Raw genomic sequence first — 25,216 nt, 5'->3', positions numbered from 1 at the left:
GATTTACTTTCAGTCATCCATCCATTGTTGGATTGCTGGGTTACCAAATTTAGGTAGGCCATATCACCAGAGCACTTGCTAGTCAGCTTTGATTCATTATGACAAACTCCTGAGATAAGAATTTTGAAAGAGGAAAAGCTGATTTTGAGTCACAGTTTTGGAGATTTCTGTCCAGGGTTGCTTGGCTTCCTTAGCTTTAGGCCTCTGATGAGACAGCACATAGTTGTGAATGCACACTGGGGGGAGAGGCTCCTTCCCTCAAGCTGGAAAGCAAAGAGAAGAAGCTTCAGGAAAGATTGGGCATGCCCCAGATGTCTTCACTTCCTCCTACGAGCTTCGCCTTCTAAAAGTTCCACCTTACCCCAAAGTGACAGAGACTGAAGTCAAGCCCGTGACACCCAGGACTTTGGTGGTCACTCATCTAGACTGTAACACCAGGCAAACAGCTGGCTAGGCACAGACGCTGCCTCCGAGAGAAATCTTAAAAACAGTTCTGATTTGCTGCTGTCTGTTTCTCCTGGGACTCAAAAAGTACAAAGTCATCTATTTCCATTCCTCTTTCTGGTTGTGTCTTTTGCACCTCTTCCCAACCTTGCCAGGACTAAATTCTAGTTCTTTGGGTTATTGAAGAATTCGTAGATAATCGACATGTCCTTGACACACCACTCTCTTGATAGTCATCAGAAACTCAATTCGGCATCCACAAGATTTTCATGAATTTGCCTTCCAGAGCATCCGATGGTGGGGTGTCTCTGCTAGATACATTTCTGAGACTTCCCCTACTCAACCCCTCTGATTTCCCTCCCCTTAGAAGGGCTCAGAGTCAATTTTCAAGCCCATGGGTAGGAGGAATCCTATGTATCGCTTGCTTATTCCTCAGAGGGTAACCATAGCCATGCAGTGTGACCATTGCATTTTTACTACCCTAGGTCAAGTCTAGGTCCAGCCAAAGTCACACTCTCTCTCTGTCTCTCTGTCTCTATCTCCCTCCCCACACTTTGTGTGTGTGTGTGTGTGTGTGTTTGCCCCCACTTACCGTGATTAGGTTGTATCCTGGCTGGAGGCAGCAGAATGACTGATCAAGACATTAGATCTGTCTCTGAAGTTTCCTGAGGCCTTTCTCCTGTCTTGGTCCCCGACTTAGGGGGAGTCTGGGAAATCCTCCTCTCTATCTATTTTTCTATCTGAAACAATAATTTCATCTATTCCTGGTTGAGAAAACAAAACCAGTTCCACTCAGTTCCTTGTTTTTGTTAAATTAATTTTCATACAGCAGTCTCTGTTTTATGTAAAATTATAGAAGTCAAACAGAAAGGGACTACAGTGTATCTCAGGTAATGTGATCTAAATCTCAGGTTGGTGAGTATAGCTTGAGGGTCAAATATGGCCCGTGACCTGATTTTATATATGAATCTTTATCAGCAGCTCTCTGTTCTAGTGTGAGTGTACTGAAGGGTGGGTGAAGTGGAAACTTTAGGGAATCAGGAGAACTTTGGATTTGGTCACTGTGCCCACTGGTGGGGAGCAGACAAGGTAGCCTGCTGGTCCTCTGTGGCCATTGCCTTTCGGATGGGACACTGAGCAATAGGAGAGGACAGACGTGCTGGACAATGGCAAGGAAGTAAACAGAGGAGGACTGGGGTCAGATTGCTGCACGTATTTGTGTACAGTGATGGGTGATGGTGGGTCCTGTGTGGACTTGGAGGGGGATAGGAGAAAGAGAAGAGGAATAGAAGAGCTGTAGTAAAGATTTGCAAGTTTTTCTTGTGCACACATGCAAAAGGAGCCTGTGCTCGTAGAGTCAGACAGACTAGATCCATAGCTATTGAGCAGGCTTCCAAGTGTCAGTTTCTTCATCTGTGAAATGGAACACGGAGGAGGTTATCTGACGTGATGTGTATGTAACACACACAGCTACATAGCAGGGACTCAGCAGGTGGTTGAGTCCTCTGTGTCTAATGTGCAATCTCATATCCCACAAAAGTGCAGGCCTGGAAGCCTGGACCCAACCAGGAGTGGGATGAAGGCTGAGGTCATTGGACAGTTGCAGGGAAGGGGGTGTTTGGCATTGAATTTAGAGACAGTTTGCCATCTGGAGGGAGGGGACAAGGAATCCTGTAGACAGCCAGCAGTGAAGTAGGAGGCCCAGGCCTAGCCTGTGGCGCCTGCAGTCCACTAATATTGACAGCAATCCTCATTAGTAACAGCGATACTAATAATTACAGGACGCACCTGAAACACAAGCTTGGCAGGGCCCTGGACCAGCTTCCAGAATCCTCTGGTGCCTCCCGGGACCAGGGCGTGTCTTTCTGGTGCTTAGGCCCGCAGTTGCTGCCTTCCGGTGTGCCCACTGCAGCCCTAAGCATGATGGGCCCTCCCAGGCGGCCCATTCCTTCTGGGGGTTCTTCACACAGCTTTTAGCCTGGATGAGCCTTCCCCAAAGGGCAGGGTGGATGCAGATTAGCTGCTGCTGCTTTTGCGTTTTCTTCAGAAAGTCAACCCAGTTCAGGAACTCTCTGGTCAGTCTCCTCAGCATTTTCTGGATCCCCCCTGCCTTTCTCCTGCACGGATGCTGACTGTCTTGAGAGCCTAATCTCCAAAAGCTCCTTGCACCTCCTCTAGGCCCAGCCCCCAACTTGCCTCAGCTCTTGGCCAAGGCAGTTTTCCTTGCTTGTAAAGCTCCCCTGCCTTCTCTCTTTGACCCATTTCTCATCTGGCCTTCACAGGAAGCAGAGGGGGCTAGCCCCACCCCTTCCTCCCAACTTCTCACCTGCTGTTGGACCAGGGGAAGGGGTGTTTGCTCAGTTATCTTTTTCTGTTGGGGAGTGTTCTGTTGTTCTCCAGCTCCGCCAACCCAGGCTTCCCTGGAGGGCGGTGTGGCCTGGCCTCCTCCTTTCTCATCATTTATTCCCTTGGGAGCACAGGAGCTCAGCGACTGGGTAAAATAAGTATGACGTATAGTTTGCGCCAGCTACTCCTCTCCTGATTTGGTAAAGATGATAGTCAAGGCTCTGTGATTATTTAGGAGAGGTGGAGTAGAAAGACTGTGTGTATCCTCTCAAATCCTTCTTGAAGGTACCTGGGAACTTAACTCTCCCCGAGAGAAGGGCGTGAGTGGGGAAACTGTTGGTAGTGCTCGGGGCTTCCAAGGCAAGCGCCAAGGGCCGCGTCTACCAGCTAGGCCGCAGTGACCTTGTCTCTATGAGCAGCAGGCTGTCAAAGCTCTTCCTCACGCAGCATGCAGGCTTCTAATCTGTAGCTCGTGAAGGACTTGAGGAAACGCCGTGTCTGTGATCACTGCTAAAAAAAATTGAGCAACTGGTCCTTGTCCAGAGTCTAACCTGCTATTATCACATTGCTCCTGTGGGGAAATCGGATTCCTTCTTTCCAGTAAGCATTAAGCCTTTCCAGGAATGGAGCATGCGCTCTAAAAAGGGAAATAAAGAAGTCAACAGTTTTCTCCACCCCCACACAGTCGCCAGACCTGCATACCAACAACACACACGTTTATTTACGTACCTGGGCCAAACTCCTCTCCTAAGTTCCACACTTGCTCTCTGCTTATTTAGGACAGTTCAGTGTTAGCATGCCTGGAAGACTGCTTGTCCATCATCCCTAAGTCTGTCCTGCTACCTCCCTCTTCCAGCAGATGGCAACTCTGTCTGTTAATTCCTTGCTTATCTGTTCCCCACCATCTCCCCCTGGTCAGGAGATCCTGGTTATGCCTTCAGAGTTAAGTCTAGAACCTTCCATTCTTTATTGTTGCCTTGTAGTTCCTGAGCACGTCATGTTTTGCCTGGCTTACGGCAGCGGGACCCTGGGCGATTGCTCAGCTTGCTTCCCGTTAACCACACCTTAGTATCTGTCTACAGAGGAGCCAGACTGATCGTTGAGGATTCCTCTGCTCAGACTTCCCAAATGGCTTACAGAGTCGAAGTTCTTGGCTCTTCCAGATCTTTTCTGTACCGTCTGTGACTCGATTTATTGTTCACCCCACTCCCCAGCTCGATCCAGTCCAGCCACATTGCATCACCTTAGGATTCTCACCCTGGCTGATCCCTTGGCTCTTCCAGATTGCCCAATGCAAGTTCTCATCTTCTTCAACTCTCTCTCAACAGTATCCTTTTCAGTGTGGTCCATCATTGCCACCTTGTTAAAGACTGTCTTCTGCCTGTGCTTGTCATCCTTAATCTTCACCCTTTCTCTTATTTGTGGACTGTAGACTGTCTTTGGGGCATGCTATCCTACATGCAGTTTCACTCACTGGTGATTGTTGGTAATAGATTCACCCCTTGTTGTCCTCCTACAAGCTCTACAAGGAGGGAGTGTAAGACAGGGATTCTCATCTGCTTTATTCACTAATGTACTTAAACAGTCATGAACAGCTCAGCCAGTAAAGGTGCTTGCTGCAAGGGCTCGATGATCTCAGTTCAATCCCCAGAATCCACATAAAGATGGAAGAAGAGAACCAACTCCATAAAACTGCTTTCTAACCTCTACATGTGTGCCGTAGACACATACATAAATATGTAACATTTATATAATAAATAATAAATGCCAGGCATATAGAGAACACTCAATAAATATTATTTCTAGGAAAGAAAAGAGATAAGGGTACACATTGCTTAAAGCATGAGGAGATAACCTTTGGTCTCAGTCCTTGGGGAGGTGACAAGTTAGGGGATAAACGGTCTTCTCCAGAATGCAGGATGAAGGTTCTAGAAGGTTATCTGAACCCAGACCATTGACTGTGCTGTCTGGAAGGGGAGTCAGAGTGGTAGAACATCCCAACCTGAGACGCTTGGCTCACTCAGTGGAAAGACTGTGTGGCAATTGTTATGTACTGTCCTCCTGTCTGCCCCTAGCTCCCCACATTAACCTCTCAGTTAACAAATGTGCTTTGGGAGATGTGCTTAACTTGTGTGACAGGACCGGGATATGAGACCCAATCCTTCCAGGAGCAGCCGGCCTCCAGAGGGAGACGATTAAGCTCATTTGGAAAAACTATAGAAGGATGCCTGTAGCTGTTGATTCGGTTTTGTGTGAGCTGGGAGGCCTGGTGCTGTGAGATCACTTGAGGAGAGGCTTCCACAAGTAGGAGTGCCCAGGGCTGGGCCTTGAATCATTTGCTTGGAGAGCAAGATGGGTAAAGGATTACATGTCAGGCTGGGAGTTGGGGAGGAGTGCCTGGATTAAGGGATAGAGTGTGTAAACATGTCAGAATTCTTGGGGAGATAAGAACCTTGCTCGTCTGGAATGGAGGGTGTGAGTGAGGTCTGCTCGTGGCTGTTACCTTCATCTTAAGGCCCTTGGTTCTGGAGATGGGAAGGTTTGCCTGTGTTAGCTGCTATGCACCCCAGCAGGGGCTCCATCCTCCAAGCTGGACCCCTTTATTTCTTTCAATCCACTGAAACTGCACCCTGCCAGGGTGGAGGGAATTTGACCTTCTCTGCATTTTCTCTAGATTTTCCCCACTCAGACAGTAAAAGGAGATCCCCCTTTAGTATTTAGAACTCGGATGACCCAGTCTCCAGAAATGAGACCTAGCTCTGAAAACAGCACCGAGGCCGTGCTGGCATTTCCAGGCAAGGGGACAACTTGGTGATGGGATGTTTGTGTGTCTTTCCAACACACAAACATCTCCTCTGTGTGGAGAGGGGGTTAGGTGCTCACTGGGATAGTGATGGCTGAGGGGCCACAGGGCCAACAAATAGGATGTAGCAGACTGTAGTCGTCTCTGTTCAGACTTGGGATACTCTTGAATCTCTCTGCCTTCCCTTTCCCCAGACATCCTGTTAGCCACTGGAAGTGTCTAGGACGTCTCTAACCCAGAGTGACTGAGCATCTAGTGACCTGCCTACTCTAACCGTGCTGTACATAGCCAGCTGCCAGCCATCAGCAGGCAGGCACGGGGCACTAATCAGCAGTGAGCTCCCAACTGTCTTGCAAGGGCATTTTTTCACCCTCTGTTTCCCAGTTTCCTGACCTGAGGCAGCAATTCTTGATGTCCTTCCCATGAAAGGATACTATAGGGCCTCTGACCTGGCCTGTGTGACAATCATAGCAGGGGACAGAACAGATACTTTGTAGTAAGTGAGGCCCCAGCCTTCTGTGTCCGACTTAGTTTGATGTCACTATCATTGCCTGGGAAGGCGTCCCTCAGGGATTCTATCCAGAGCCTATGTGGACTCCAATGCTGCAGGAGTCCCTGTGGGTAGGTTGGAGTCGTTGGAGGCTTCTTCCTAGCTCCCAAGGCAGCTCCAACACTCCCCACTGTTATTATTTCAGGTCCTGAATGGCCTTGGTTTTTCTGAAAATGCAAAGACTGGATCCAGGCCAGGAGAAAGGACACTGTGGGTCTGGATGAGCTTGGGCTGAAGGCACTTTGGGAACTGTTTTTGTCTTAAAAATACCTCACAAACTTCAATTCTCAGGTTCACATCTAAGGAACCTGGCAGACCTGCAGTGCAAAAAGTGCCCGATTATAGGCATATCCCTATGATCCTGGCTGAGTGGGGAACCAGAGCGGAGGAAGGATTTTTCTTCCTTAGGCTGACTTACATTGAAATTACTAGGTTGAATTCTCTGAAATCATCTGTATTGCTGGTATCTATGACAATTTTCATATGATCCAACCCAATATATTTTTCATCCTCCTCATATTGTTTTGTTAGATCCTGTCCCCTGATAATTAAGGATGAGGCAATTCTCTTGACTGTCCTGCAATGTGCTCGGCTCTCAGTATTACCAGTTTGAAGAACGACACCACATCTACCCATCAAGTCTACTCAGACCAGATACCCTGGCCTTCCTTCAGCCAAGGACACAATGCCTTGTCTGTTCTAGGTGCTGGGTGCTTACTGGATACATCTGCTGTATGTCTGTTGGAGGCTGCAGTCGCTTTCTGCCGGGGATGGCCACAGTGGCCTTGTATTCAGACTTTTATTTTTCCCCCGTAGCTCCAGTCTTCACACAGGGCCGGCCAGGTCTTTTTAAAATGCAAGTCGGATCATGTCATTTCCTTCCTGAAAGCCCTTGCTGGCCTCCCTTTATCTCGATGATTAAAATTTAAATCTTCCCGTGTCTTACCAGACCTTGCCTGACCTGGCCTCTGCAACAGGCTCCTTCCAAGGCCCCTCTTGCTCGTGACCCACTGGCCACAGGGACCTTCCTTTAGAGTCTAAAGTTTAGATATCCACACACATCGAAATGTTTCCAGAAGGCTCGTCATACTTGCTGATGTCTGAGCTTGCAGGCCTTCCCCAACTCTGCTGTACCAATTCCTGCTCTTTCTGCCGGCTGTGTGTGGCTTGAACATCCCTTCCCCAGACAGGCAGTTTGCGAGCTGTCTTCCTGCCAGCTATAGTTTGCTTCCGCATTTTTTTTCTTATTTGCAGTTTTCAGCTGTCTTCTTTTGAAGAAACTTAGTACAATTTAACTGCCCATTTGTGCTTATTTGTTCTGTGTCTGCCTGGTGGATTGTTGCTTCCTGAGTGCAGTGGGAGGCAGAGGCAGGTTTGTCTCCTTGGCAGCTGCCTTCCTTCCCAGTGTTGCTTGCTTGTAGTAGGCACTCGTTAAAGGCATGCTGGGGGAATGAATCCTGAAGATAGACAGCTCATTTGGCCCGGACATCAGAGTCTGTGGTGCCAAGTTCAAATTTACAGCCTTTTGTGTTGTCTGTAGGAGCTATAGGCAAAGCTGAAGTTTTGCCTATAGTTATGGAGAGTGACTAGGAATTATAACAGGAGCCCAAGGGGAAGGGTCCTCCTATTTAAGCCCACCCTTAACATTTGTAACTATAAATCATCACGGGAGAGGAAGCAGGAAGGTTTAAAAGTCAGAGGTAGTGGATATGTGCAGTGAGAAGTGTTTGTTTGGTGGACAAGGCAGCATTATTGCACACTTGGACTCACAGTGGCTGTCCCTGCATGCACACACCTTGCATGTGGTCAAGTGAGCCAAGATCCCAGCCCAGGTCAAGGAAAGGCTGGTGAAGTCCTGCTCCTGGCTGAGGAACTATTAGCAGTTGATGGTGTCTTGGGGAGGGAGAGTCAGTTTCCTACAGGGATGTGGCCTCTGAGAGTGTACTTATGCTCCAACAGATGGTCCTACACCCACACCCACACACCAGGCAGCACTAAGTGGACTCAGTGGGAAAAAGAAAAGAAAAGAAAAAAAAGAGGACATGAAATTGTGAGGAAAAGTGGTGGGGAGTATGTGGGAAGACTTGGAGGGAAGGGAATGTGGGTGAGTTTAATCAAAACATAGTACACACATGTACAAAATCCTTAAACAATAAATATGTTGTTACTTGAAATAGTTGTGTTTTTTCTTTTCTTTCAAAATGACTGGGGAGGCCAAGTTTGGATTGAGAAACTTTGGGATTTCATATCAAAGCATAGTTGTAGTAGTCATATTTTTTGTCGGGACTGCCAGTCCACAAATAACTACATGGAGACTCATTATTAATTACGAAAGTTTGGCCTTTAGGCTTGTCCTACTAGCTCTTGTAATTTAAGTTAATCTGCCTCTATTAATCTACATTCTACCATGTGACTTGGTTACCTCTACTCTGTTCCATGTGTCTGACCTCTTCAGTCCTTCCTGGCATCTCCCCACCTCTCTTCTTCCCAGAGTCCTCTCTCTCTCCAGAAATTCTACCTCTTCTTTCCTGCCTAGCTATTGGGCATTCACAGTAACAAATCTTCATACAGACTAAACAAATATTTCACAACCTACAGTAGTAAAGGAAAAATTAGTTCATTGTCCTGGGCCTGAGGGTGGACCCTTTGTTTTCTTACCCGTAACTACATCCTTCACTGTGGAGGATTTCCCATGCACATGTGGATGCCATGAATACATTGTTCCCCACCCCTAGGGGAACAGTGCATGGGTTTTACCTATCTTAGGCAGGATGAATCCAGAAAAGAAGTCTTAGAATTCTTGGGGCACATGCATGGGCTTTACCTATCTTAGGCAGGATGAATCCAGAAAAGAAGTCTCAGAATTCTTGTTTGGGCAGGGAGTTCCTGGATCTTGGATTCAGAGTATGGTTCAGAGGGACAGTGAACTCCAGGTAGCGCCCCTGGTGTCCTTGCTGATGGAGGTGAACCAAGGGAAGCTGTCAGTAGCACAAGCCCAGTCAGTAGCCATCTTGATGAAGTGCAGGCTGATAGTATTTCTGAGTATGGTCCCCTAGGGGTAACTGATAGGGATTGGGTTGGCAGGCCTTCCACTCCACTTGTCCTTTTAGGACACAGCCTCCAGGGAACAAAACTCTGAGTTAGCCACTACTTGAACTTGGCTGACACTCTGGGCTAACTCTGGCCTTTGATATAGAACCCTCTGGCAGATGATAAGACATCTATTTTCTCTTGGCTGTCCAGGTTTCAGGTCTCCAGACGATCTGCGAGCCTCATTCTCTCCCCTGTAGTAGCCAGGTCTATGGTCAGTTCACATTCTCTCTTACCTGCTCATGCCGAGGTATCACTGCATGAGGGATGTGTGCTCAAGCCTTAGGAAGAAGCCAAGACTGTGTGTGTGTACGCTGTGTGTATGCGTTGTGTTTGTGTGTGTTGTGTGTATGTGTTGTACATGTGTGGTGTGTGGTATGTGAGGGTGTGTTGGAGGATGGGATTATTAGGAATTTTCTGGGTGTTAGCCTGTAAGGTTGCTGTTCTCAATAAGAAACAGGAGCATTCCACAATATTTGAGGGCCAGATAACCAGTGGATCATAGGTTGTAGGATTGCGGATGGTGTGTTCCCGGATCTGATGGGTAGGACTGTGGTAAGTACCGCTGAGCTCCTGTGGTTACGCTGGCAGTGGGTTGTCAGGTGGTGAGTAGACTAACCAATGGTCAGGAAGAGAGCAGCACCTCACTTTCTCTCCAGTTAGGCCTGAGTTTCATTAATTTACCTGACTATGGAGATCCCTGAATAAGCCTGTGACTTCTCCAGAGTCTGGGAACACAGCTGAACAGAAGCCGTTGCTTTGGGAAGACCTGCCCAGGACACCACAATGCTACCCAATCTTCCATGCCTGCCAGCTGTTCCAGGCAAAGCAGTCATTTGCTATTTCTTCCAGGGACTGGACTGGGCCTTACTGGGGACAGAGGTCAGACAGATCAGGAGACAGTTTTGAACTCACTGGGGGAGGGGCATGCAGTATGGCTGTCCCGGTACTGCTGTTGACAATGAGATCATGGACCCTTTGAGGTCAGGGCTATGATGTGTTTTAGTAACTGATAGGCCTCTGTGTGGCAGATGCTCAGTAAGGCTTATCAAATGAGCAGATAAGATGTGTTTTCTGTTGCTCAGAGTCCTGTTCAAGCTTTTTTTTTTAACTTCATTTTGTTAAATCAATTATTGTTTCTGACAAAATGTCACATACCATTCTTCTGTTGTCCCAGAAGGAATGTCCTTGGCTTCAGTAAGATGATCTAATGCCACTGTTTTCAACACTTTAGTGAGTGACTGCAGTGCAGAAAGTATAGAAGGATAATCCCATGGTGACCCCAAGTCTGGTCAGTATTGGGTTCTCTGAGCAACCCACAACTTTAGGAGGGATTCCTTATTTGCTTTACTTGAGGCCAGAGAGAGAGGTCTGTTTCACTGTTGCTGTTCCTGCTTTTGCATAGACCCAAAGAATCCTGACTAATGCCAGTGTTTCTCTTTTATTCTTAGACATTCTAAAAACATGACGGTTTCAATGGCTGTGTGTATTATTCACTTGTTTGTATGATTGCTGGTTTGTGTTTCTTGGTAATAGTGTAACTACTTCCCATCACTTTCCCTTTACAGTGCTGATATTTCCCCCAAGCAACACACTGAGAAAAATGGCAGAGGAAAAGAAGCTAGATAAATCTTCCCCCACAAAGCATGGCTGCTTTCCAACTCCTTAGCAGAACCCTTCCACTGGCCTTTTTCATTTCATTGCTTATTCACTCATTCTTCCCTTAAATTGTACCGAATTCTCACTATTGGAAGGATGCTATAGATTGTTTGGGGGCAGGAATAGCAAATGGTTTTCATCCCAGCAATCAGCTTTGATTGGTGGGGGTATTGTCAACATTGCATCTAGACTCAGTGGAAAAAGTGTGTTAGCATCTATTAGCTGGGCCTGACACGGCCCTGGAAGACAGACATTTGTATATACATACAATGCATTTGTCACTCCTAGTACAGCTTCCTGTTATTAACAATCTCTACTCTGAGACAGTTTCTGCTTACTCACATTTGTTGAAACAATTCATTTCATAATCGTATTTCGTCATCAGTTAGAAAGTTCTTTCCTGGTGATGTTGTGCAGTGTGAGGGGCCGAACTGATTTAGAAAACCAATTTTAGAATTAATGCTGACTTTGCGTTGACTAATTACATCTTTTTGGCTTCAGTTTTCTACCTAAGAAGCTGAACCGAGTAATCACAAGCCTGCCCCCTAGCTGTGATATTCTGTTTTCCACATGGGTCTATACTTGCATCTTGGTAACATGCTCTATTGGCTCTCGTTGTACAGTATGGGCTTATGTTAGAACCTTTCAAATATTTGTACAGCTGCATCCATCTGAGTTTTGTTTTTTCAACCAGTTTCTTTAATAATTTCTCCATAGGACAAGGGCTTCTAGACTTCTCACCATTCTGGCCATTCTCTTCTGGATACTTAAAGTTTATTGTGTCTCCCTAAAAGTGTGAGCTTCTGAAATGGGATCCAGGCTAGCTGTGCAGTAGAATATCCCTACTGCCCACTCATATGCTCAGCCTGCCTCTCCTGGCAATTGATTGCCACCAACACATAGCCCAAAGGAGAGACAGCCACGGAAACGTTCACAGACCCAGGGAGGTTGTATTCTGGAGTTTTATAGGCTTTCCTCCGAGGTTTCATGCTAGACAGATACAGGGAGCCAATGGGTCAAGTCAGGAAGGGTCAGTTGTTTCCCTGAGAGATCAGTAAGAGCTGGTTAACATGGCATAGGCACTATGTCATAAACGTGGAAGAAAGGCTTGCTGGGGATGCCACTGATGAATGTAGACATTCTTTCTCCCCATCCTCCCCTGCTTTAAAGCACTGAGCATTTCATCTCCAAAAGCAAATGAAGATCTCTTCAATCTGATTCCTGGGCTATATTATTTCCCATTCTCTCATATTAGTTTTCAGATACAGGCTGGCTTGGTACTTACTAAATAGTCTAGGCTGGCCTTTAAAGTCCAGCAATTCTGTTTCAGCATTTCCAGTGCTAGGGTTACAGGTGTGAGCTACCATGCTCAGCTATATTCTAATATTCTGTCACTTGGCCTCTTGGTTCCAGCAGATCTTGCGTTTATCCTTTATAGAAAAAGAGTAGGTTCAAAAGCTATTGCTGAAGATAAAGAAAATGAGAGCAAGGAAGAGAAAGGCAGTCTGGAGAGGGCTCTGATATGACCATGTGCATGCTAGAAACATCCCCAAAGAGACTGATGCCTTGACTCACTGGGGTCCCCTCTGCCACCCAAATTCCAAGGAAGGGAAGATCTTATGCTTCAGACCATGAGGTCCTACATGAGGTGGCCCCAGGCCATGTCTCTGGACTGTTCCCTTCCCTTATTTCTCCTTTGTTTAGATCCAGCCACCCAGTCTCTATGGGCTGTGAACCATGGTCCCACTCACGGGGTGTGCAAGATCTGTGCTGACAGCTCTCTTTGCCAGTGCTCAATTCTGTCTTAGTTAGAATGAGTCCTCGCCACACATCAGTGCCTAGTCTCTTCCTTCCTTCCTTCCTTCCTTCCTTCCTTCCTTCCTTCCTTCCTTCCTTCCTTCTTTCCTTCCTTCCTTCCTTCCTTCCTCCCTTCTTCCCTCCTTCCTCCCTTCCCTTTCTTCCTCCCTCAACCCCTCCTTCCCTCCCTTTCTCCCTCCTTTAGATTTCTGTGGTTCTAGGGATTGAACCCAGAGCCCCAGGCGTGCCAGAAAGCACTCTCCCCCTGATCTATATTCCCCAGCCCATCTTTTTGCATTCTGTTTCTGATTAAACCAGCCAGGTTAGGCTTGAATTTATTCTGTAATCCAGGCAGGGCTTGAATTACTGTCCTCCCACCTCATCCTGCCTAGTAGCCGGGGTCTCTGACCTTGTACCACAAAGCCAGCCGTCCTTATCTTTTAAACAGAGTCTGTCAGCTTCTAGCATATACTTATAAATTTATTTATATGCCATTGAACATGGGACTCTGCTTTTTTGTTTTGTTTTTGAGACAGGGTTTCTCTGTATTGTTTTGGAGGCTGTCCTGGAACTCACTTGGTAGACCAGTCTGGCTTCTAACTCAGAGATTCACCTGCCTCTGACTCCCAAGTGCTGGGATTAAAGGTGCGTGCCACCTACGCCCAGCTCTTCTTCTTCTTTTTTTTTTTTTTTTTTTTTTTTTTTTTGGTTTTGGGACTCTGCTTTGCTTCATCCGAAACCGATTCCTAGTGCCTCATTGAGTTCTCATCATACACTGAGCGCTCAGTTCATACTCTGGATGGTGTAACTTTTGAAGGCTCTTTCCCAATGTCTCTTAGAATAAGACTGGTCTCCAAGAGCACTTGGTGTTTTCCAGGGGAAGGATAATAAGTCTACTAGTTGACAAGTGAGTCACTGCGGATGGGAACGGTAGTTTCTTTGAGCAGCGCGGGCCTGTCCCAAGAGGCCCTGGTACAACTCACTGCAAAATCACTGTCGCTACAAGGCAGATAAAAGTCACCTCCCAAAGAGGAGAACTGTGCTTGAATTGAGGTGAGGTTGTGGGGGTAAATGGAGGGGAGGTGGGGGCAGCTTGTGTGTATCACCCAGAACCACCATGGCTCATTGCTAGATCCTGGGCTTCCCTGTTCCCTCCTTTTCAGGGACAGGCTGGCTTTCTGAGACTTGGTGAGAAAATGCCTATAGGTGGCAGAGGCGGGCAGCACGGATGACAGGTGGAGTGGGCACGTGCATTTCTGCAGCAGGAAGCTGGAGGAAAGGGGTAGAAGAAAAGTGAGACCAGGAGAGGGAAAGAATTATAAAAAGACAGGGACCTCGGAGAAAAGCCAGCAAGAGGGACCCCAGGAAGAAGAGGTGTGTAACGTGAACACACGAGCCAGTGGATTTTGCCCATCATTTGTCCCAGGTAAAGTGACTTTCTTGGCACTGGAGAGAAAAGGCAAAGTGTTAGCAGGATTGACTTCCTGAGTGGAGAGACTGACGTCACCTAGGAAACATACTCAAAACTGCCTCTGCTTCTTTAATACCTCCTTCCTCTCTATTATCAAGGCCTGGGTGGGGCCCCAGGATGAAACCCATTCCATCTGGATGGGAATAAGCATGAACCTTAGTAGCTACTACTCCCTGAGGATAAGTTTAACTCATTAAGTGTTTCGTTTTCCCAAGCAGCAATAAACAGCCTAGACTTTTTCAAAAAAGAATCATTCAATGGCAGAATGCATTTTCCAAAGATGGCCATAACAATATCCTCTATGGGGGATGTCAAAGTGACCTTGACGATCCTACAGTTGAGTGGTCAAAGCAACCTTGACAAGCCTACGGTTGAGCGGTAGGGACCTGGCTTTCCCCTTGAATTTAGGAGGATCTTCTACACTTGTAAGTGAAAATGAATGTGGCAGATTCTGAAATGTCACAGTACCCTTCCCTCCAGTCCCCCCACCCCTACAGTGTAGCCTTTCATGGCTTTTTATTCTCCCTGTTTCAGGAAGATAGCCTTACCCTGAACTTAGCTGCTTCTCTTGCCATTGTGCAAGGCTTTCCTTTTGGCTGGGTCAAACTGTGTTTTGTTTTGTTTTGTTTTTCCTTTCCGGCAACTGCATAGACTGTATAGAGAGACCCTCAAACACCACCCTAGATCATGCAGGAGGCATGAGAGTTAATGGTGATGAAGATGTCTATTAATAGGGTGCTACCCGAAAAATGGCTTTCAGTTGGGCAGTGGTGGTAGTGCACACCTTTAATGCCCTGCACTCAGGTAGCAGAGGCAGACCGATTTCTATGAGTTAAAGGCTAGCCTAATCTACAGAGTTAGTTCTAGGACATCTAGGGCTGCTACACAGAGAAACCCTGCCTCAAAAAAAAATGGCTTCCATCCCAAGATGGCATGTCAGCCATCCTTCATTATCTTAATAACCTCAATTTACCTTTGAGGGGCCTTGAACTCAGATGATCTGGAAGTCCTTCAGGCCAGAAAGAAAAAGCCCTGCCCTCTACCTTTCCTTGTTCTGCAACTTTTCTTATCATAACATCTTGCACACAAGGATCTCAGTCTTTAGGGACTGGGTTGGAGTTGGCAGTGGTTAGCTCAGTTCCCGGGTATTTCAAACATCTGTTATCTCTTAGGGCCCAGGACCTGACCCGGAGGCAGTCTCTTGATAGTTAGACGATTCCTTCTCTATAGTGCTCAAGAATGAATGCTTTGGATAAACAATGTCTCTGGGGATCCTAGAGAACATCCAGGGCTCTTAAGGAATTGACCTCTTAGTCCACCTTGCCCAGAGGAGATCCAGCATGTGCAAAACAGAGGGAGGAGGGAGGAGAGAGGAGGTTGGAACCAGGGTGATGGTGGCTTCCTTGGCTGTTCGCGAGCAGTGGACAGGAGACTTGTGGACGTTACAAGGATCCCGGCGGTTTCCAGGTGTGGAGCATCGTGTCACTGGGCAGGATTTCTGTCTCGTCATGATCCAAGCATCAGTCTATGCTGTCTCTCGTGGCACACCTTACACGAGGGGGTTCTCTGTCTCTGGAACTCTGTCAGCGCCAGCACCCTTCCTTTTCCCTGGTGAGGAGATTAGACGGTTACCCCTCCAGGGCTTAGAGTCTCGGCATACTCAGGCTCTGAACACTAGATGTCCTGAATCCAATCATCCCTTCTTATTTTCTAAAATCATGGAGAAGGAGATGTCCCTTAAGAACAGGATGTTCTTCTTAATGTTTAGATGTCATCTGCACCCATGCTATAAGTTAGGGCTGTGCTGTGCCTGGTTAAATGACAAGGAGTCATGTGGCAGAGCTGGGACCAGCCCCTGGACACACACACTGTGTGGAGCTTTTACCTTACCCCAGGTGGCCATAGCTGTTCTTTAATGAGTCTTTAAAAATGCTAGGATAAGTGAAAGGAGGCTATCACAAGGAACCACGTAGTGGGATTCCATTCATGTGAACTGTCCAGAATAGATTAAGAAAGTAGATACGTGGTTGCCTAGGGCTGAGGGGAGGCACAGGGAAGTTGAGGAGTGTTGACTAAGTGGTTATAGTCTTCCTTTGGTGGGGGAGGCGATAGAAATGTTCTAATATTGGTTGTGGATTGGAGTTAAAGCTATGGATTAATTTAAAGCCATTAAATTGTGCACCTTAATGGAGCAAATTGTACAACATATGATTTATATCTCAATAATATAGGTTTTAAAAACTGCTCTTTTCCTGGCTCCTACAAATCGTGGGGAGCAAAGGTTGTGTGTGGACTGGACCCTCTTCCTAACAGACAGGACCCCTAAACGAGGTGCAGTCTAAGGGGTCCACCTCCACCTCAGCTTTCCTGTCCCTTGAGAAAAATGCACAAGTACCTGTCACCCCTGGATCCAATGCCTTGTCACAGATTTCCAGGACACAGCTAACATAGCAAGGCCAGCCAGTTTGGCATGAAAACAGCCATGAAGCCTCTGTCATCTGAGATGTTCCTTTAAGGGCAAGGTAAGGGTGTCTGGGCAGGGATAGTTAACTGTGTGTGTGGAGCCTGGAACCTGATCTCACCAGGTTATCCTCAACACTTTTCTGTAGGAGTTGATGTTATCAGCCACTGGCCAGTGGTGGGGGTGGGGCTTCTCCCAGGAATTCCTTTCTTAAGAATGGTTGGCAAGAAGTGAGTAGATTTCATCAGGCCTTTTCCTCAATAACTATTCACCACTGCTGTTCCTGTTTTAGGAACCATGATGCTCAAGGGACCCACTGGGTGTGTCCCATTGTGACCCAGGCTTTGCTTTGGTTAGGCTCAAAAGTCAGCAGGAGCAGACAGGTCCTTGGGATGGAGTAAGCAAAGGTGATTAAAGGAAGGATATTACTCAGACTGAAGGTAGGCATATAGAGGGGTTGTTGGGGAAGGCTTCCTGGAACACACTCACCTTGAAGACTCAGCGTGAGAGGGCCAGGTGGACAGGGAAAATCACAGCAGTGCTCTGGGCAGAGAGAATATAATGTGCACAGGCCCGTGGGGAACGTGAGCCAGCAGCTCATTTGAAGAATTACCCAAGAAAAGTCAGGTTGTTCAGTCTGGTTGGAGACCAAAGTGCAAGGGGAGGGCTAAGGCATGAGACAGGAGATGCAAAGAGGCGGGGCTTTAACTCTGAGTGGGAGGAGGTCTAGTCCCAGGTACTTGCCAGCATTCCCATCCCTTTCCCCCATGTTCTGCACTTCTGAGACTTCTACCTGAGCAGCAGCCATGGTGCCATGCCCCAAGGAGACCAGCTAGGATCAGGAAGAGTGAGACTGGCAGGACCACCAGCAGCACATCCTTGTAGGAGGCCTTCCCGGAGGCTGCAACATGGAGGGTAGAGTCAGACATGGGCCTCATGTGCCATAGTTCCTAAACCATAGGTTATTATTGGTCCTTGGCCTACCTGCTTCATGACGGCAGCTCTCCCAGGGAGTGACTGTGGCTGTATCCCAGCTGACAGGATTGGAGGCAATGCAGGTATAAGCCACATCTTTGTCTCCTGGTCCCAGCGAGACACGTAACACCTGTCTATTTGAGAAAAGGCCAGGCAGCTCCACGCCAACATCCATTGTCCCCTCCCGTCGCCAGCTATAGGTTATGTCACTGCTGTTGGGGGCCCAGCAGGACAAGAAGACCTGGCAGGTTTGGGGGGCTTGAGCCTCTTCCGTTGCAGCAGTGAACACTTGAATGACAGGCTTAGGTACCGCATCTGTGTCAGAATAGCAGAGCAGAGTGGGTTAGAGGGCTGCTAGGCTGAGTCTAAGCTCTGTGTCTGGGTTCTGCGCCCGGTTAGATGCCTCTTTTGTTCTTCAATCTCATTTATCTTCCCGTTGCTGATTCTTTAGCTGGGTAGCTAAAGGTTTTATGCAATGACTCGTGTCAACCTCTTCAGCCATACTCTCTGCTGGTCTTCCTCGCTATTCTGTTGGTTTGCAGGTCTCCCAAACATGAGCTGCTGTTTCAGACATCGAATGCGTCTGTGTGGCTCATCTGTGCACATAAATGCTTCCTACCTCCCCTAAAGAAATCTGTATTCTGGTTTGTCCTCATACCCACAATGCTCCTGCTTCCACTTTCAGAATGCTGCAACTGCAGGTTTGCCACCAAGCCTGGCCTATTCTTTCCCTTCTTGCCCACCTAGGGACCTCCTATGCATCCTTTAAGACCCGCCCCCCTGTCAGACACACTGTTTTATGCCTCGACTGTGACGCCTTCCCTGACAGTTCAGTGTGACGCCACTCTCCAGGCATTCATTCTGCTCATGTCCTTTGGAAGCACTTCTTTCAGTGTGCCAGTCAGTCAATGAGAGATGACAAGTATTTATTAGTTCAGGTGAGAACACACATCCCTGCACTTGGGAGCTCTCGGTTTGGTGACGGAGACAGACACTGACACGTGACAATGAACAAGAAAATGACTGTAAGGGCATAAAATGCCATGAATGAGGAGCCTGGAGGGAGGGGCTCTGTCATCGCCATAAGCTTAGCTCTCTTGGGCTGGCAAATTGGTGTTTGGTACCTGGGCTGCTAACCAATTAGTGTCCTGGGCATGCTAAGCAGTGGCTCCTCATTCCTAGATAGATTGATGAGTAAGTCCCGAGTCTCTAGCAAAGGGGCCAGTGGGAGAGCATTATAGTGACAACAGGAGGGCCGGATCTCTGACAGCATTCCAAAGTCAAGCAGAGTAAAACCTCGTTAATGCCAGCCCAATCTGGTGGGATTTGTGATATGAAAAAAGAAATGATTTGCTGGGCATACTAATAGTATAAACAGAGATTACAGGGGGGATATTTACACCACTTAAGAGGACAAGCTGCCTCCAAACACGTTCAGGCGCAGTAGAAACACCCATCGACATTTCTGGTAACCGATCTGCTAATTCAAATCATTCTTATCTATTGTCAAAGCCGAGCTCCTAAGGACGGCTGCTTGGCAGCTTCCTGCAATTAGTTCTAATCACGCTATGTATTTGGAAGCAATAAAACAGCAATTTCCTTAAAATCTGTAATTCAGATACTGAGAACAAGGCATTTTAGGGTTTAGTGGTGTGGGTGCTGCATGCATTACCTCGCTCAATGTCCTTGTTTCACAAGTGCAGCAGCTGAGACAGATTAGGGGAGAGGCTCCAGGGCCCGCTTGGCTGTGGAGGTCACTGCACCGGGGCACTGGGGTAGGGGCTGAGGAGGGCTGAAATCCAGCCAGCATTCCGCCTGCTGAGATACACGACTTGCTTCAGGCCTCCAGGTCTCTGGAAGTGTATCCTCTAGCTGTAAATCAGCATCCTAAATGGCTCACCCAAGGGCAGGTAAGACACTGTCTCTGGGGATTTGAGAGCCTCCCAGTGTGCTCTCTCTCTCTCTCTCTCTCTCTCTCTCTCTCTCTCTCTCTCTCTCTCTCTCTCTCCTCCGTCCTCTTTGCAGCCTCTATTCCCACTTCCCATTCTTAATTTGGACTTTCTGCAACCTTTCACATTGAGTTTTTACTGAAATTCTGTGTGGGCCCCGTTCACAGTTTTGTCTCAAGTCATTAGGAAGATGAGATGAATGGGAGTTAAAAAAGGCCTGGGGCAACAGAAATGGATGGAGACAGTGGAGGAAAGAGAGACCAGAAGGGAGAGGGAGAGGGAAATGGAGAAGGAAAGGGAGAGGGAGAGGGAAACAGAGAAGGAAAGGGAGAGGGAGAGGGAAACGGAGAAGGAAAGGGAGAGGGAGAGGGAGAGAGGGAGAGGGAGAGGGAGAGGGAGAGGGAGAGAGGGAGAGGGAGAGGGAGAGGGAGAAAGAGAGGAAAAGGAGAGGGAGAGGGAGAGACAGGGAGGGAGAGAGGGAGGAGAAGGAGAGGGAGAGAGGGAGGAGAAGGAGAGGGAGACAGAGAGGGAGGGAAGGAGGAAGGGAGAGAGCAAGCTCATTGTATCTTCACCCCGTTCTTAGCCAATTCATCCATCCACTCCAGCTGCAGGGATACACGCAGCTGCACACAATGATGCTGGCATTGTGGAGCAAAACCCACCCCACAGACCCTAAGCAATAAAAATAGTGACTATTTTTAGCTCTGAAGTAATACAGCTCAGGTTGACCTTGAACCCACAGCAACCCTCCTGTCTCAGACTCCCAAGTGCTAGGATTACAGGCGTAATTACCATACCCAATAAAGGATCTTTTAGGAAAAGTAATGCTGGGGCAGGGCTGGGGGTGGGGTCTGTACGTTTAGATCCCTGGTAGAATTGGTTCTTAGTATGTTCAAAGCTCTGGGTTGAATCTTTAACACTAACTTTAGAACAGCAGAAAGGAAGGAAGGAAGGAAGGAAGGAAGGAAGGAAGGAAGGAGGAAGGAAGAAGGAAGGAAGGAAAAAACCAACAAAACCTCCACAAAACAAAACAACAAAAACCCATAAAAACAAAAACAAACAAAACAGAAATATAGAACAAAATTCTATAACTAGTTACAGTTCAAGCTGAATTTAACTTGTAAGTAAAAACTAATTATGTCATATGCCACATTTTTCCTTTTCCTTTTTTAGTGGTAATTAAAATAATAGTGCCACATGTAGTCTATGATGCTGCCTCAGAATGGGTCACCAGGCCACTTGGCGCCACACACCGCTTTGCCTCATCCTCACTGGTGTGGTACATGGTGCGCATTATAAGGCTCATGGCACAAATGAGGAAAAGGGGGACGGCCTGGTGGGCGAGCATCAGTCCCAAGCCTGCTGAGTCTAGGAAAGAACGAAGGGACGTAGAGAGAGGCTGGTGGGCTGGCGAGGCGGCTGCTTTGTGAGGGGCTCACCTGGGGAGTGTGTGGGAAGCCCTTTTTTGAATGTGACTTGCTGGGAGCAGCTTTGAGAGAGGGATTTAGCAAAGAAGGCTGTGCCTTTCGGGATCCTAGTCCTCCCCAGCTCCCATGGCTCCAGAAGCATGGCTGGCAGTTTGCAGGAGGAGAATCAGGGAACAAGTGTTGGGGACACTTACCGTACACCTTGAGATGGAGGGTCTGGGTCCAGGTTTGACCCCCTGTGTCTACTACAAGCACAGAGAAGTTGCCACCGTCTCCACTTTTCAGGGGTCCAAGCTCCAGGCTGAGGTTGCCATGTAGCTGGACTCGGCCCAGGAAACGCGAGTGGTACAGAGTCTCCAAGGAACCCCGGAAAAATGTGGCCAGGAGCTCCTCTGATGGCCAGAGAGACCGCCAGATGGCCTCTCGCACACGGAAGCCAGGGGGGCACTCTGCCACCAGCAGCACCGAATCCCCCACTTTGCTTAGCACTTGGACACTGACAGCCACAACGGGAAGGAGTGCTGTAAGGACAGAAACCATGGTGAATGTGCCTGTGTAGACGTCTTGTCGACTCCTGGCAAACATCTCAGTTGCTCGGAATTGAATTGGGGCCCCTCCACCACCCAGCAGCTGCACTGGGCTGAGGGTGTAGTAGTGTGTGTCATGGATGGGGGAACAAAACAGGAAGAGGATCTGGTCTTTGTTCATGGAGAAATCAGACCTCAAGCCAGCCACTAAAGTAAATGAAGTATCATGATGAGAGTAAGTGGCTGAACACGAATAGGTTAGTAGGGGTCCTTGCTCAGCCTGGAGCGGCCTCAGAGAAGAAACAACGCGGAGGAGGACTAGGAATCAGCCAGTCAAGCCGTGGCTGCTGGAGTAGGGATGGAGAAGTGCTACACGCTGAGGGGACAGCACCAGGAAGAATACAAGGGAGAGCATGGGGAAACGAAAGTTCTGTGGACTGGAAGCTAAGTAGGCGAGGCCGCCAAGAGCTGTACCATGAAGCAGCATTGATTTCTGGGATTTTTATTCTAGAACAATGGTGTGTGTGTGTGGGGGGGCACTCGAGCACTCGTGTGTGCTGTATGTGTAGTCACTCAGGAGGTTTTAAACAAGAAAGTGACATGATGAAATGCAGGCCTAAGATGGTCACAGTAGGAGGCATGGAGAATGCCTTGGAAGTGGGGGAAGGCTGAGGTTGTTTATATGCATACAAGAGGGAGGTGGTGGAAGCTTGAACAAGGGAAGGGAACTGTGGGGATGGGGAGAACTGAGTCAGAGAGATTAATAGTGTAATTAGCAAACTGCTATTAGATTAGGTCCAGAGAGTGAAGGAGAGAACTCGGAGAGTACCCAGCTCTTTGGTATTCATTGCCCGTCATTATTTGTGATCTGAAACAAGGACAGAGACAGACAGGAGATGAGAGAGAAGATGCTGAGTTTTCTGAGGACCATTTGGAGTTTGAAGTCTGAAGACAACCCTGTTTGAACTGCCCTCCTGACTCCTTTTCTGCCTTGTTCATGCTTACTCTGGAAGCATCACCATGAACTCTAACCTCTCCCATCTCTCACAGCAAGTATACATTCTTTCTGCTTTCCCACAGTGATCAGGGATCAGCACCCCTGTCCTATTATTGTCTGTTTCGGAATCAACATCTCCCACCAGGCCATGAACTCTTTCAGGTCAAGAGCAAATGTCTTCATCCATGTATTTCCAGTGCCCCAGTTTGATACCAGACTACAGGAGCTCAGTAAATTGTACTGAGTTTGCAGAGGACTGGTCCGAAGCCTGGAGTAGGAGACTCTGGGGTGCAGGCCAGGGTTAGGGATGATATGTAGTGTATCCGAGTGCTGTGAGTTGAGATAAGGAGCCCAGTTCTGGATGGCCACTCTGTTGCCGGTAACTCTAGTCCTTATCCACATCCTTGCCCTCACTGGGCTCAGCCATCTCCATTCTGACAGGACACAGCTTCAGTGTTAACAGTGGATGTCAGTTGAGACTGAGGTTCTCTTGTGTCCTGACTCTGCCACAAATCAGCTGTGTGACCTTCAGCCTCTTACCTTCCTTCTCTAAGTAAGACAAGGGGGCTGCATCCGTGCTGTTGAACCATTCTCTGTTGCCAGTAAGAACCTCTCTAAACATGATTGAAGGTCTGAGAATGTAGTGAGTTCTTGTTTAGTCCTTATGAGTCCCTGAAGGATACAACAGTGTCTTGGAGGGGGTCTGTGAACTTCACCCTGGTCCTGCAGGGGCTGATCTTGTCATGTTGACTACTTGTTGACCAAAGAGGAAGACTCAGGCACAGATTGATGAAAGGCCACCAAGCGTTTGAAGACTATTCTCAAGCCCATAGGAACCATGTTTACCCAGTTGTCACCTCTCCTCTCTTCCCAATGCCCATCTCCCCTTGTACAGGGTGCAGAGAGGGACCCCAGAATTCCTATAGGCTGCAGAAAACATTCCTCAAACCATAGGGAACCCTGCTTTGCTTTACCTTCCCCTCTTCTTCCTGGACTGAAGAGTCCCCATGTGTCAGTAATGACTGACCCCCACCATCCCTGCACCCAACTTTCTCTCAAAACTGCCATCATCTTAGGCTGCTCTGGGTCCTAGAACAGACGGTGTCTCCTGGATACAGATGTTCCTAGTGCTGCTACCCCATTTCATCCAAGACCCTGCTGTAGGTCGCCCCGGGGCTTGCTTCACTCTGCACAACTCCTTAGCTTCTGGGTTCTTACTTGGTTTTGAGAGGCAGCTGTCTAGTGGTCTGATGAGGGAAGCTGGGGAGGGCCTTTCATCTTCCTGAAGACAGGCTGTCTGTCCGTCTGCTCCACTTACCTTCGCAGAGAAGAAGACTCCAGAGGGACCACATGGCCGACATCCCCTTCGGAAGACTCCCTCAACAAACCAGGATATCCTCGGCCAAATGAGTACACAAAAGGAGCTGTGGTCCTGCTGGAAAGTCCCATGTTCAGAAGGAGGAATCTTGACTCAAAACAAGATGTCTTGAAAGTGAAAGCATCCCAAATAAAGTGGAAGTTGGCTGTGGTCCTGGCCGGCCTGACTGAGCTTTCAAGAGCAGATTCTTGTAAGTCAGCCTCTTTTCCGTGCACGTGGCTTGCCAAAGCATGATGACAAGCACATCCACACAGCCCATGTGCTCCTTGCAGATTGTCACCAGGCCTCTCTGCATCCAAGCCTGCCCACGGCTGTGTCTAATCACCATCATTGCCACAGAATGCCTTCTGAACTGTGATTCTGATCGATCGTCACTTCCCTCTGCTTAAAATCCTTTGAAAGCCTCCTGCTGCCCACTGGATAAAGACTAAACAGGGAGCTCAGTGTGTGAGGCTCTCCAGTGTCTCCAGGCTGGCTGCCACATCCCCTTTCCTCTCTGGCCATCCCAGGAAGGTTACCTCTTTTTAGAACCACCCATCGGGCATTTGCACACACTGTGTCAGCTTCCCAAGCAGGCATGCTCGTCCATCTGTCCTTGCAGACCTGGGTCACCTCTGCACAGCCAGGCCGTCCTTTAAGGCTTCTTGACTACGAGCAGAGTGGTGAGCCTTTGTACCAGTGTGCACTTACTCTTTCTTTATGCCTTTGCCATGATGCTGGTCATGGCTTCAGTGGCTCTGTAAGCGGTTTAACAGCAACACTTATATTTGTTTCTGTGCTGGATAACTGTTAAGTGAGTGAATAATGACCACTAGACATGGTTACCCCCTTTTGCTTTTTATGTAAGGCTGAAGACCATTCTCAGAGCTGAGTTTCTCATAGCCCTGGTGGAAGTATTAGTGGTGAAAGAATTTAAAGTCAATGTGATGTTAGGCAGCTTGCTGGGATCACAGAGGGTCAGGGTGTGGGTCTATTATGTCACAGTCACCCCCTCCTCATGCTTGTTCTGTTTTTAGTTATTCAACTGATTCTCCTCCCCCATCCTCTTCTTCTTCCCCCAGTACTAGGGATGGAACGGGAGGCCTCTGGAATGTTCTACCACTGAGTACCCCTATCCCTAGCAGTTTTTCAAGATGTTGCCCTTGAGAAAGATTCCTAAATGTCCTGAATGTGGATCATTGTGTATTGTCCTGCATCGTCTCTAGCTTGTCAGTCAAGTGGGTGTTCATAATTTGGTATCATTGGATCAGGAATTAGACATATAGGATGGGAGCAGGAGAGGTGGGGGAGAGTCCCCGCCTGAAGAAACAGACATTCGGGGGGGAAAAGTGCAGGTTGCTGG

At 48.0% G+C, this 25,216-nt stretch overlaps 1 protein-coding gene across 1 annotated transcript; it reads right to left on the bottom strand.

Annotated features, from left to right (window-relative positions):
* Positions 1–14,395: 14,395 nt before the first annotated feature.
* Slamf8 (SLAM family member 8) lies at positions 14,396–24,150 on the bottom strand. The gene is made up of 5 exons (XM_005078196.4): positions 23,815–24,150; positions 21,167–21,493; positions 17,606–17,911; positions 17,415–17,522; positions 14,396–15,768 (listed from the first exon to the last, which is right to left on the bottom strand). Exons 1-5 carry the CDS (start codon positions 23,855–23,857, stop codon positions 15,710–15,712), a joined length of 843 nt encoding a protein of 280 aa, XP_005078253.3. The 5' UTR covers positions 23,858–24,150; the 3' UTR covers positions 14,396–15,709.
* Positions 24,151–25,216: the final 1,066 nt, after the last annotated feature.

This window comes from Mesocricetus auratus, unplaced genomic scaffold (assembly GCF_017639785.1).
Source record: "Mesocricetus auratus isolate SY011 unplaced genomic scaffold, BCM_Maur_2.0 Super-Scaffold_100676, whole genome shotgun sequence".
NCBI lineage: Eukaryota > Metazoa > Chordata > Mammalia > Rodentia > Cricetidae > Mesocricetus > Mesocricetus auratus.
The sequence above is the reverse complement of the archived record's forward strand: the minus strand, read 5'-3'. Positions and strand labels throughout refer to the sequence as shown.

Coding starts and splice junctions, on each gene's coding strand:
- Slamf8 (XM_005078196.4), bottom strand. CDS start 23,857: ATGTCGGCCATGTGGTCCCTCTGGAGTCTTCTTCTCTGCGAAG. Junction 21,494..23,814: donor GAGTCTTCTTCTCTGCGAAG/GTAAGTGGAGCA, acceptor CTGTCCTTACAG/CACTCCTTCCCGTTGTGGCT. Junction 17,912..21,166: donor CCTCCATCTCAAGGTGTACG/GTAAGTGTCCCC, acceptor ATTCTGACACAG/ATGCGGTACCTAAGCCTGTC.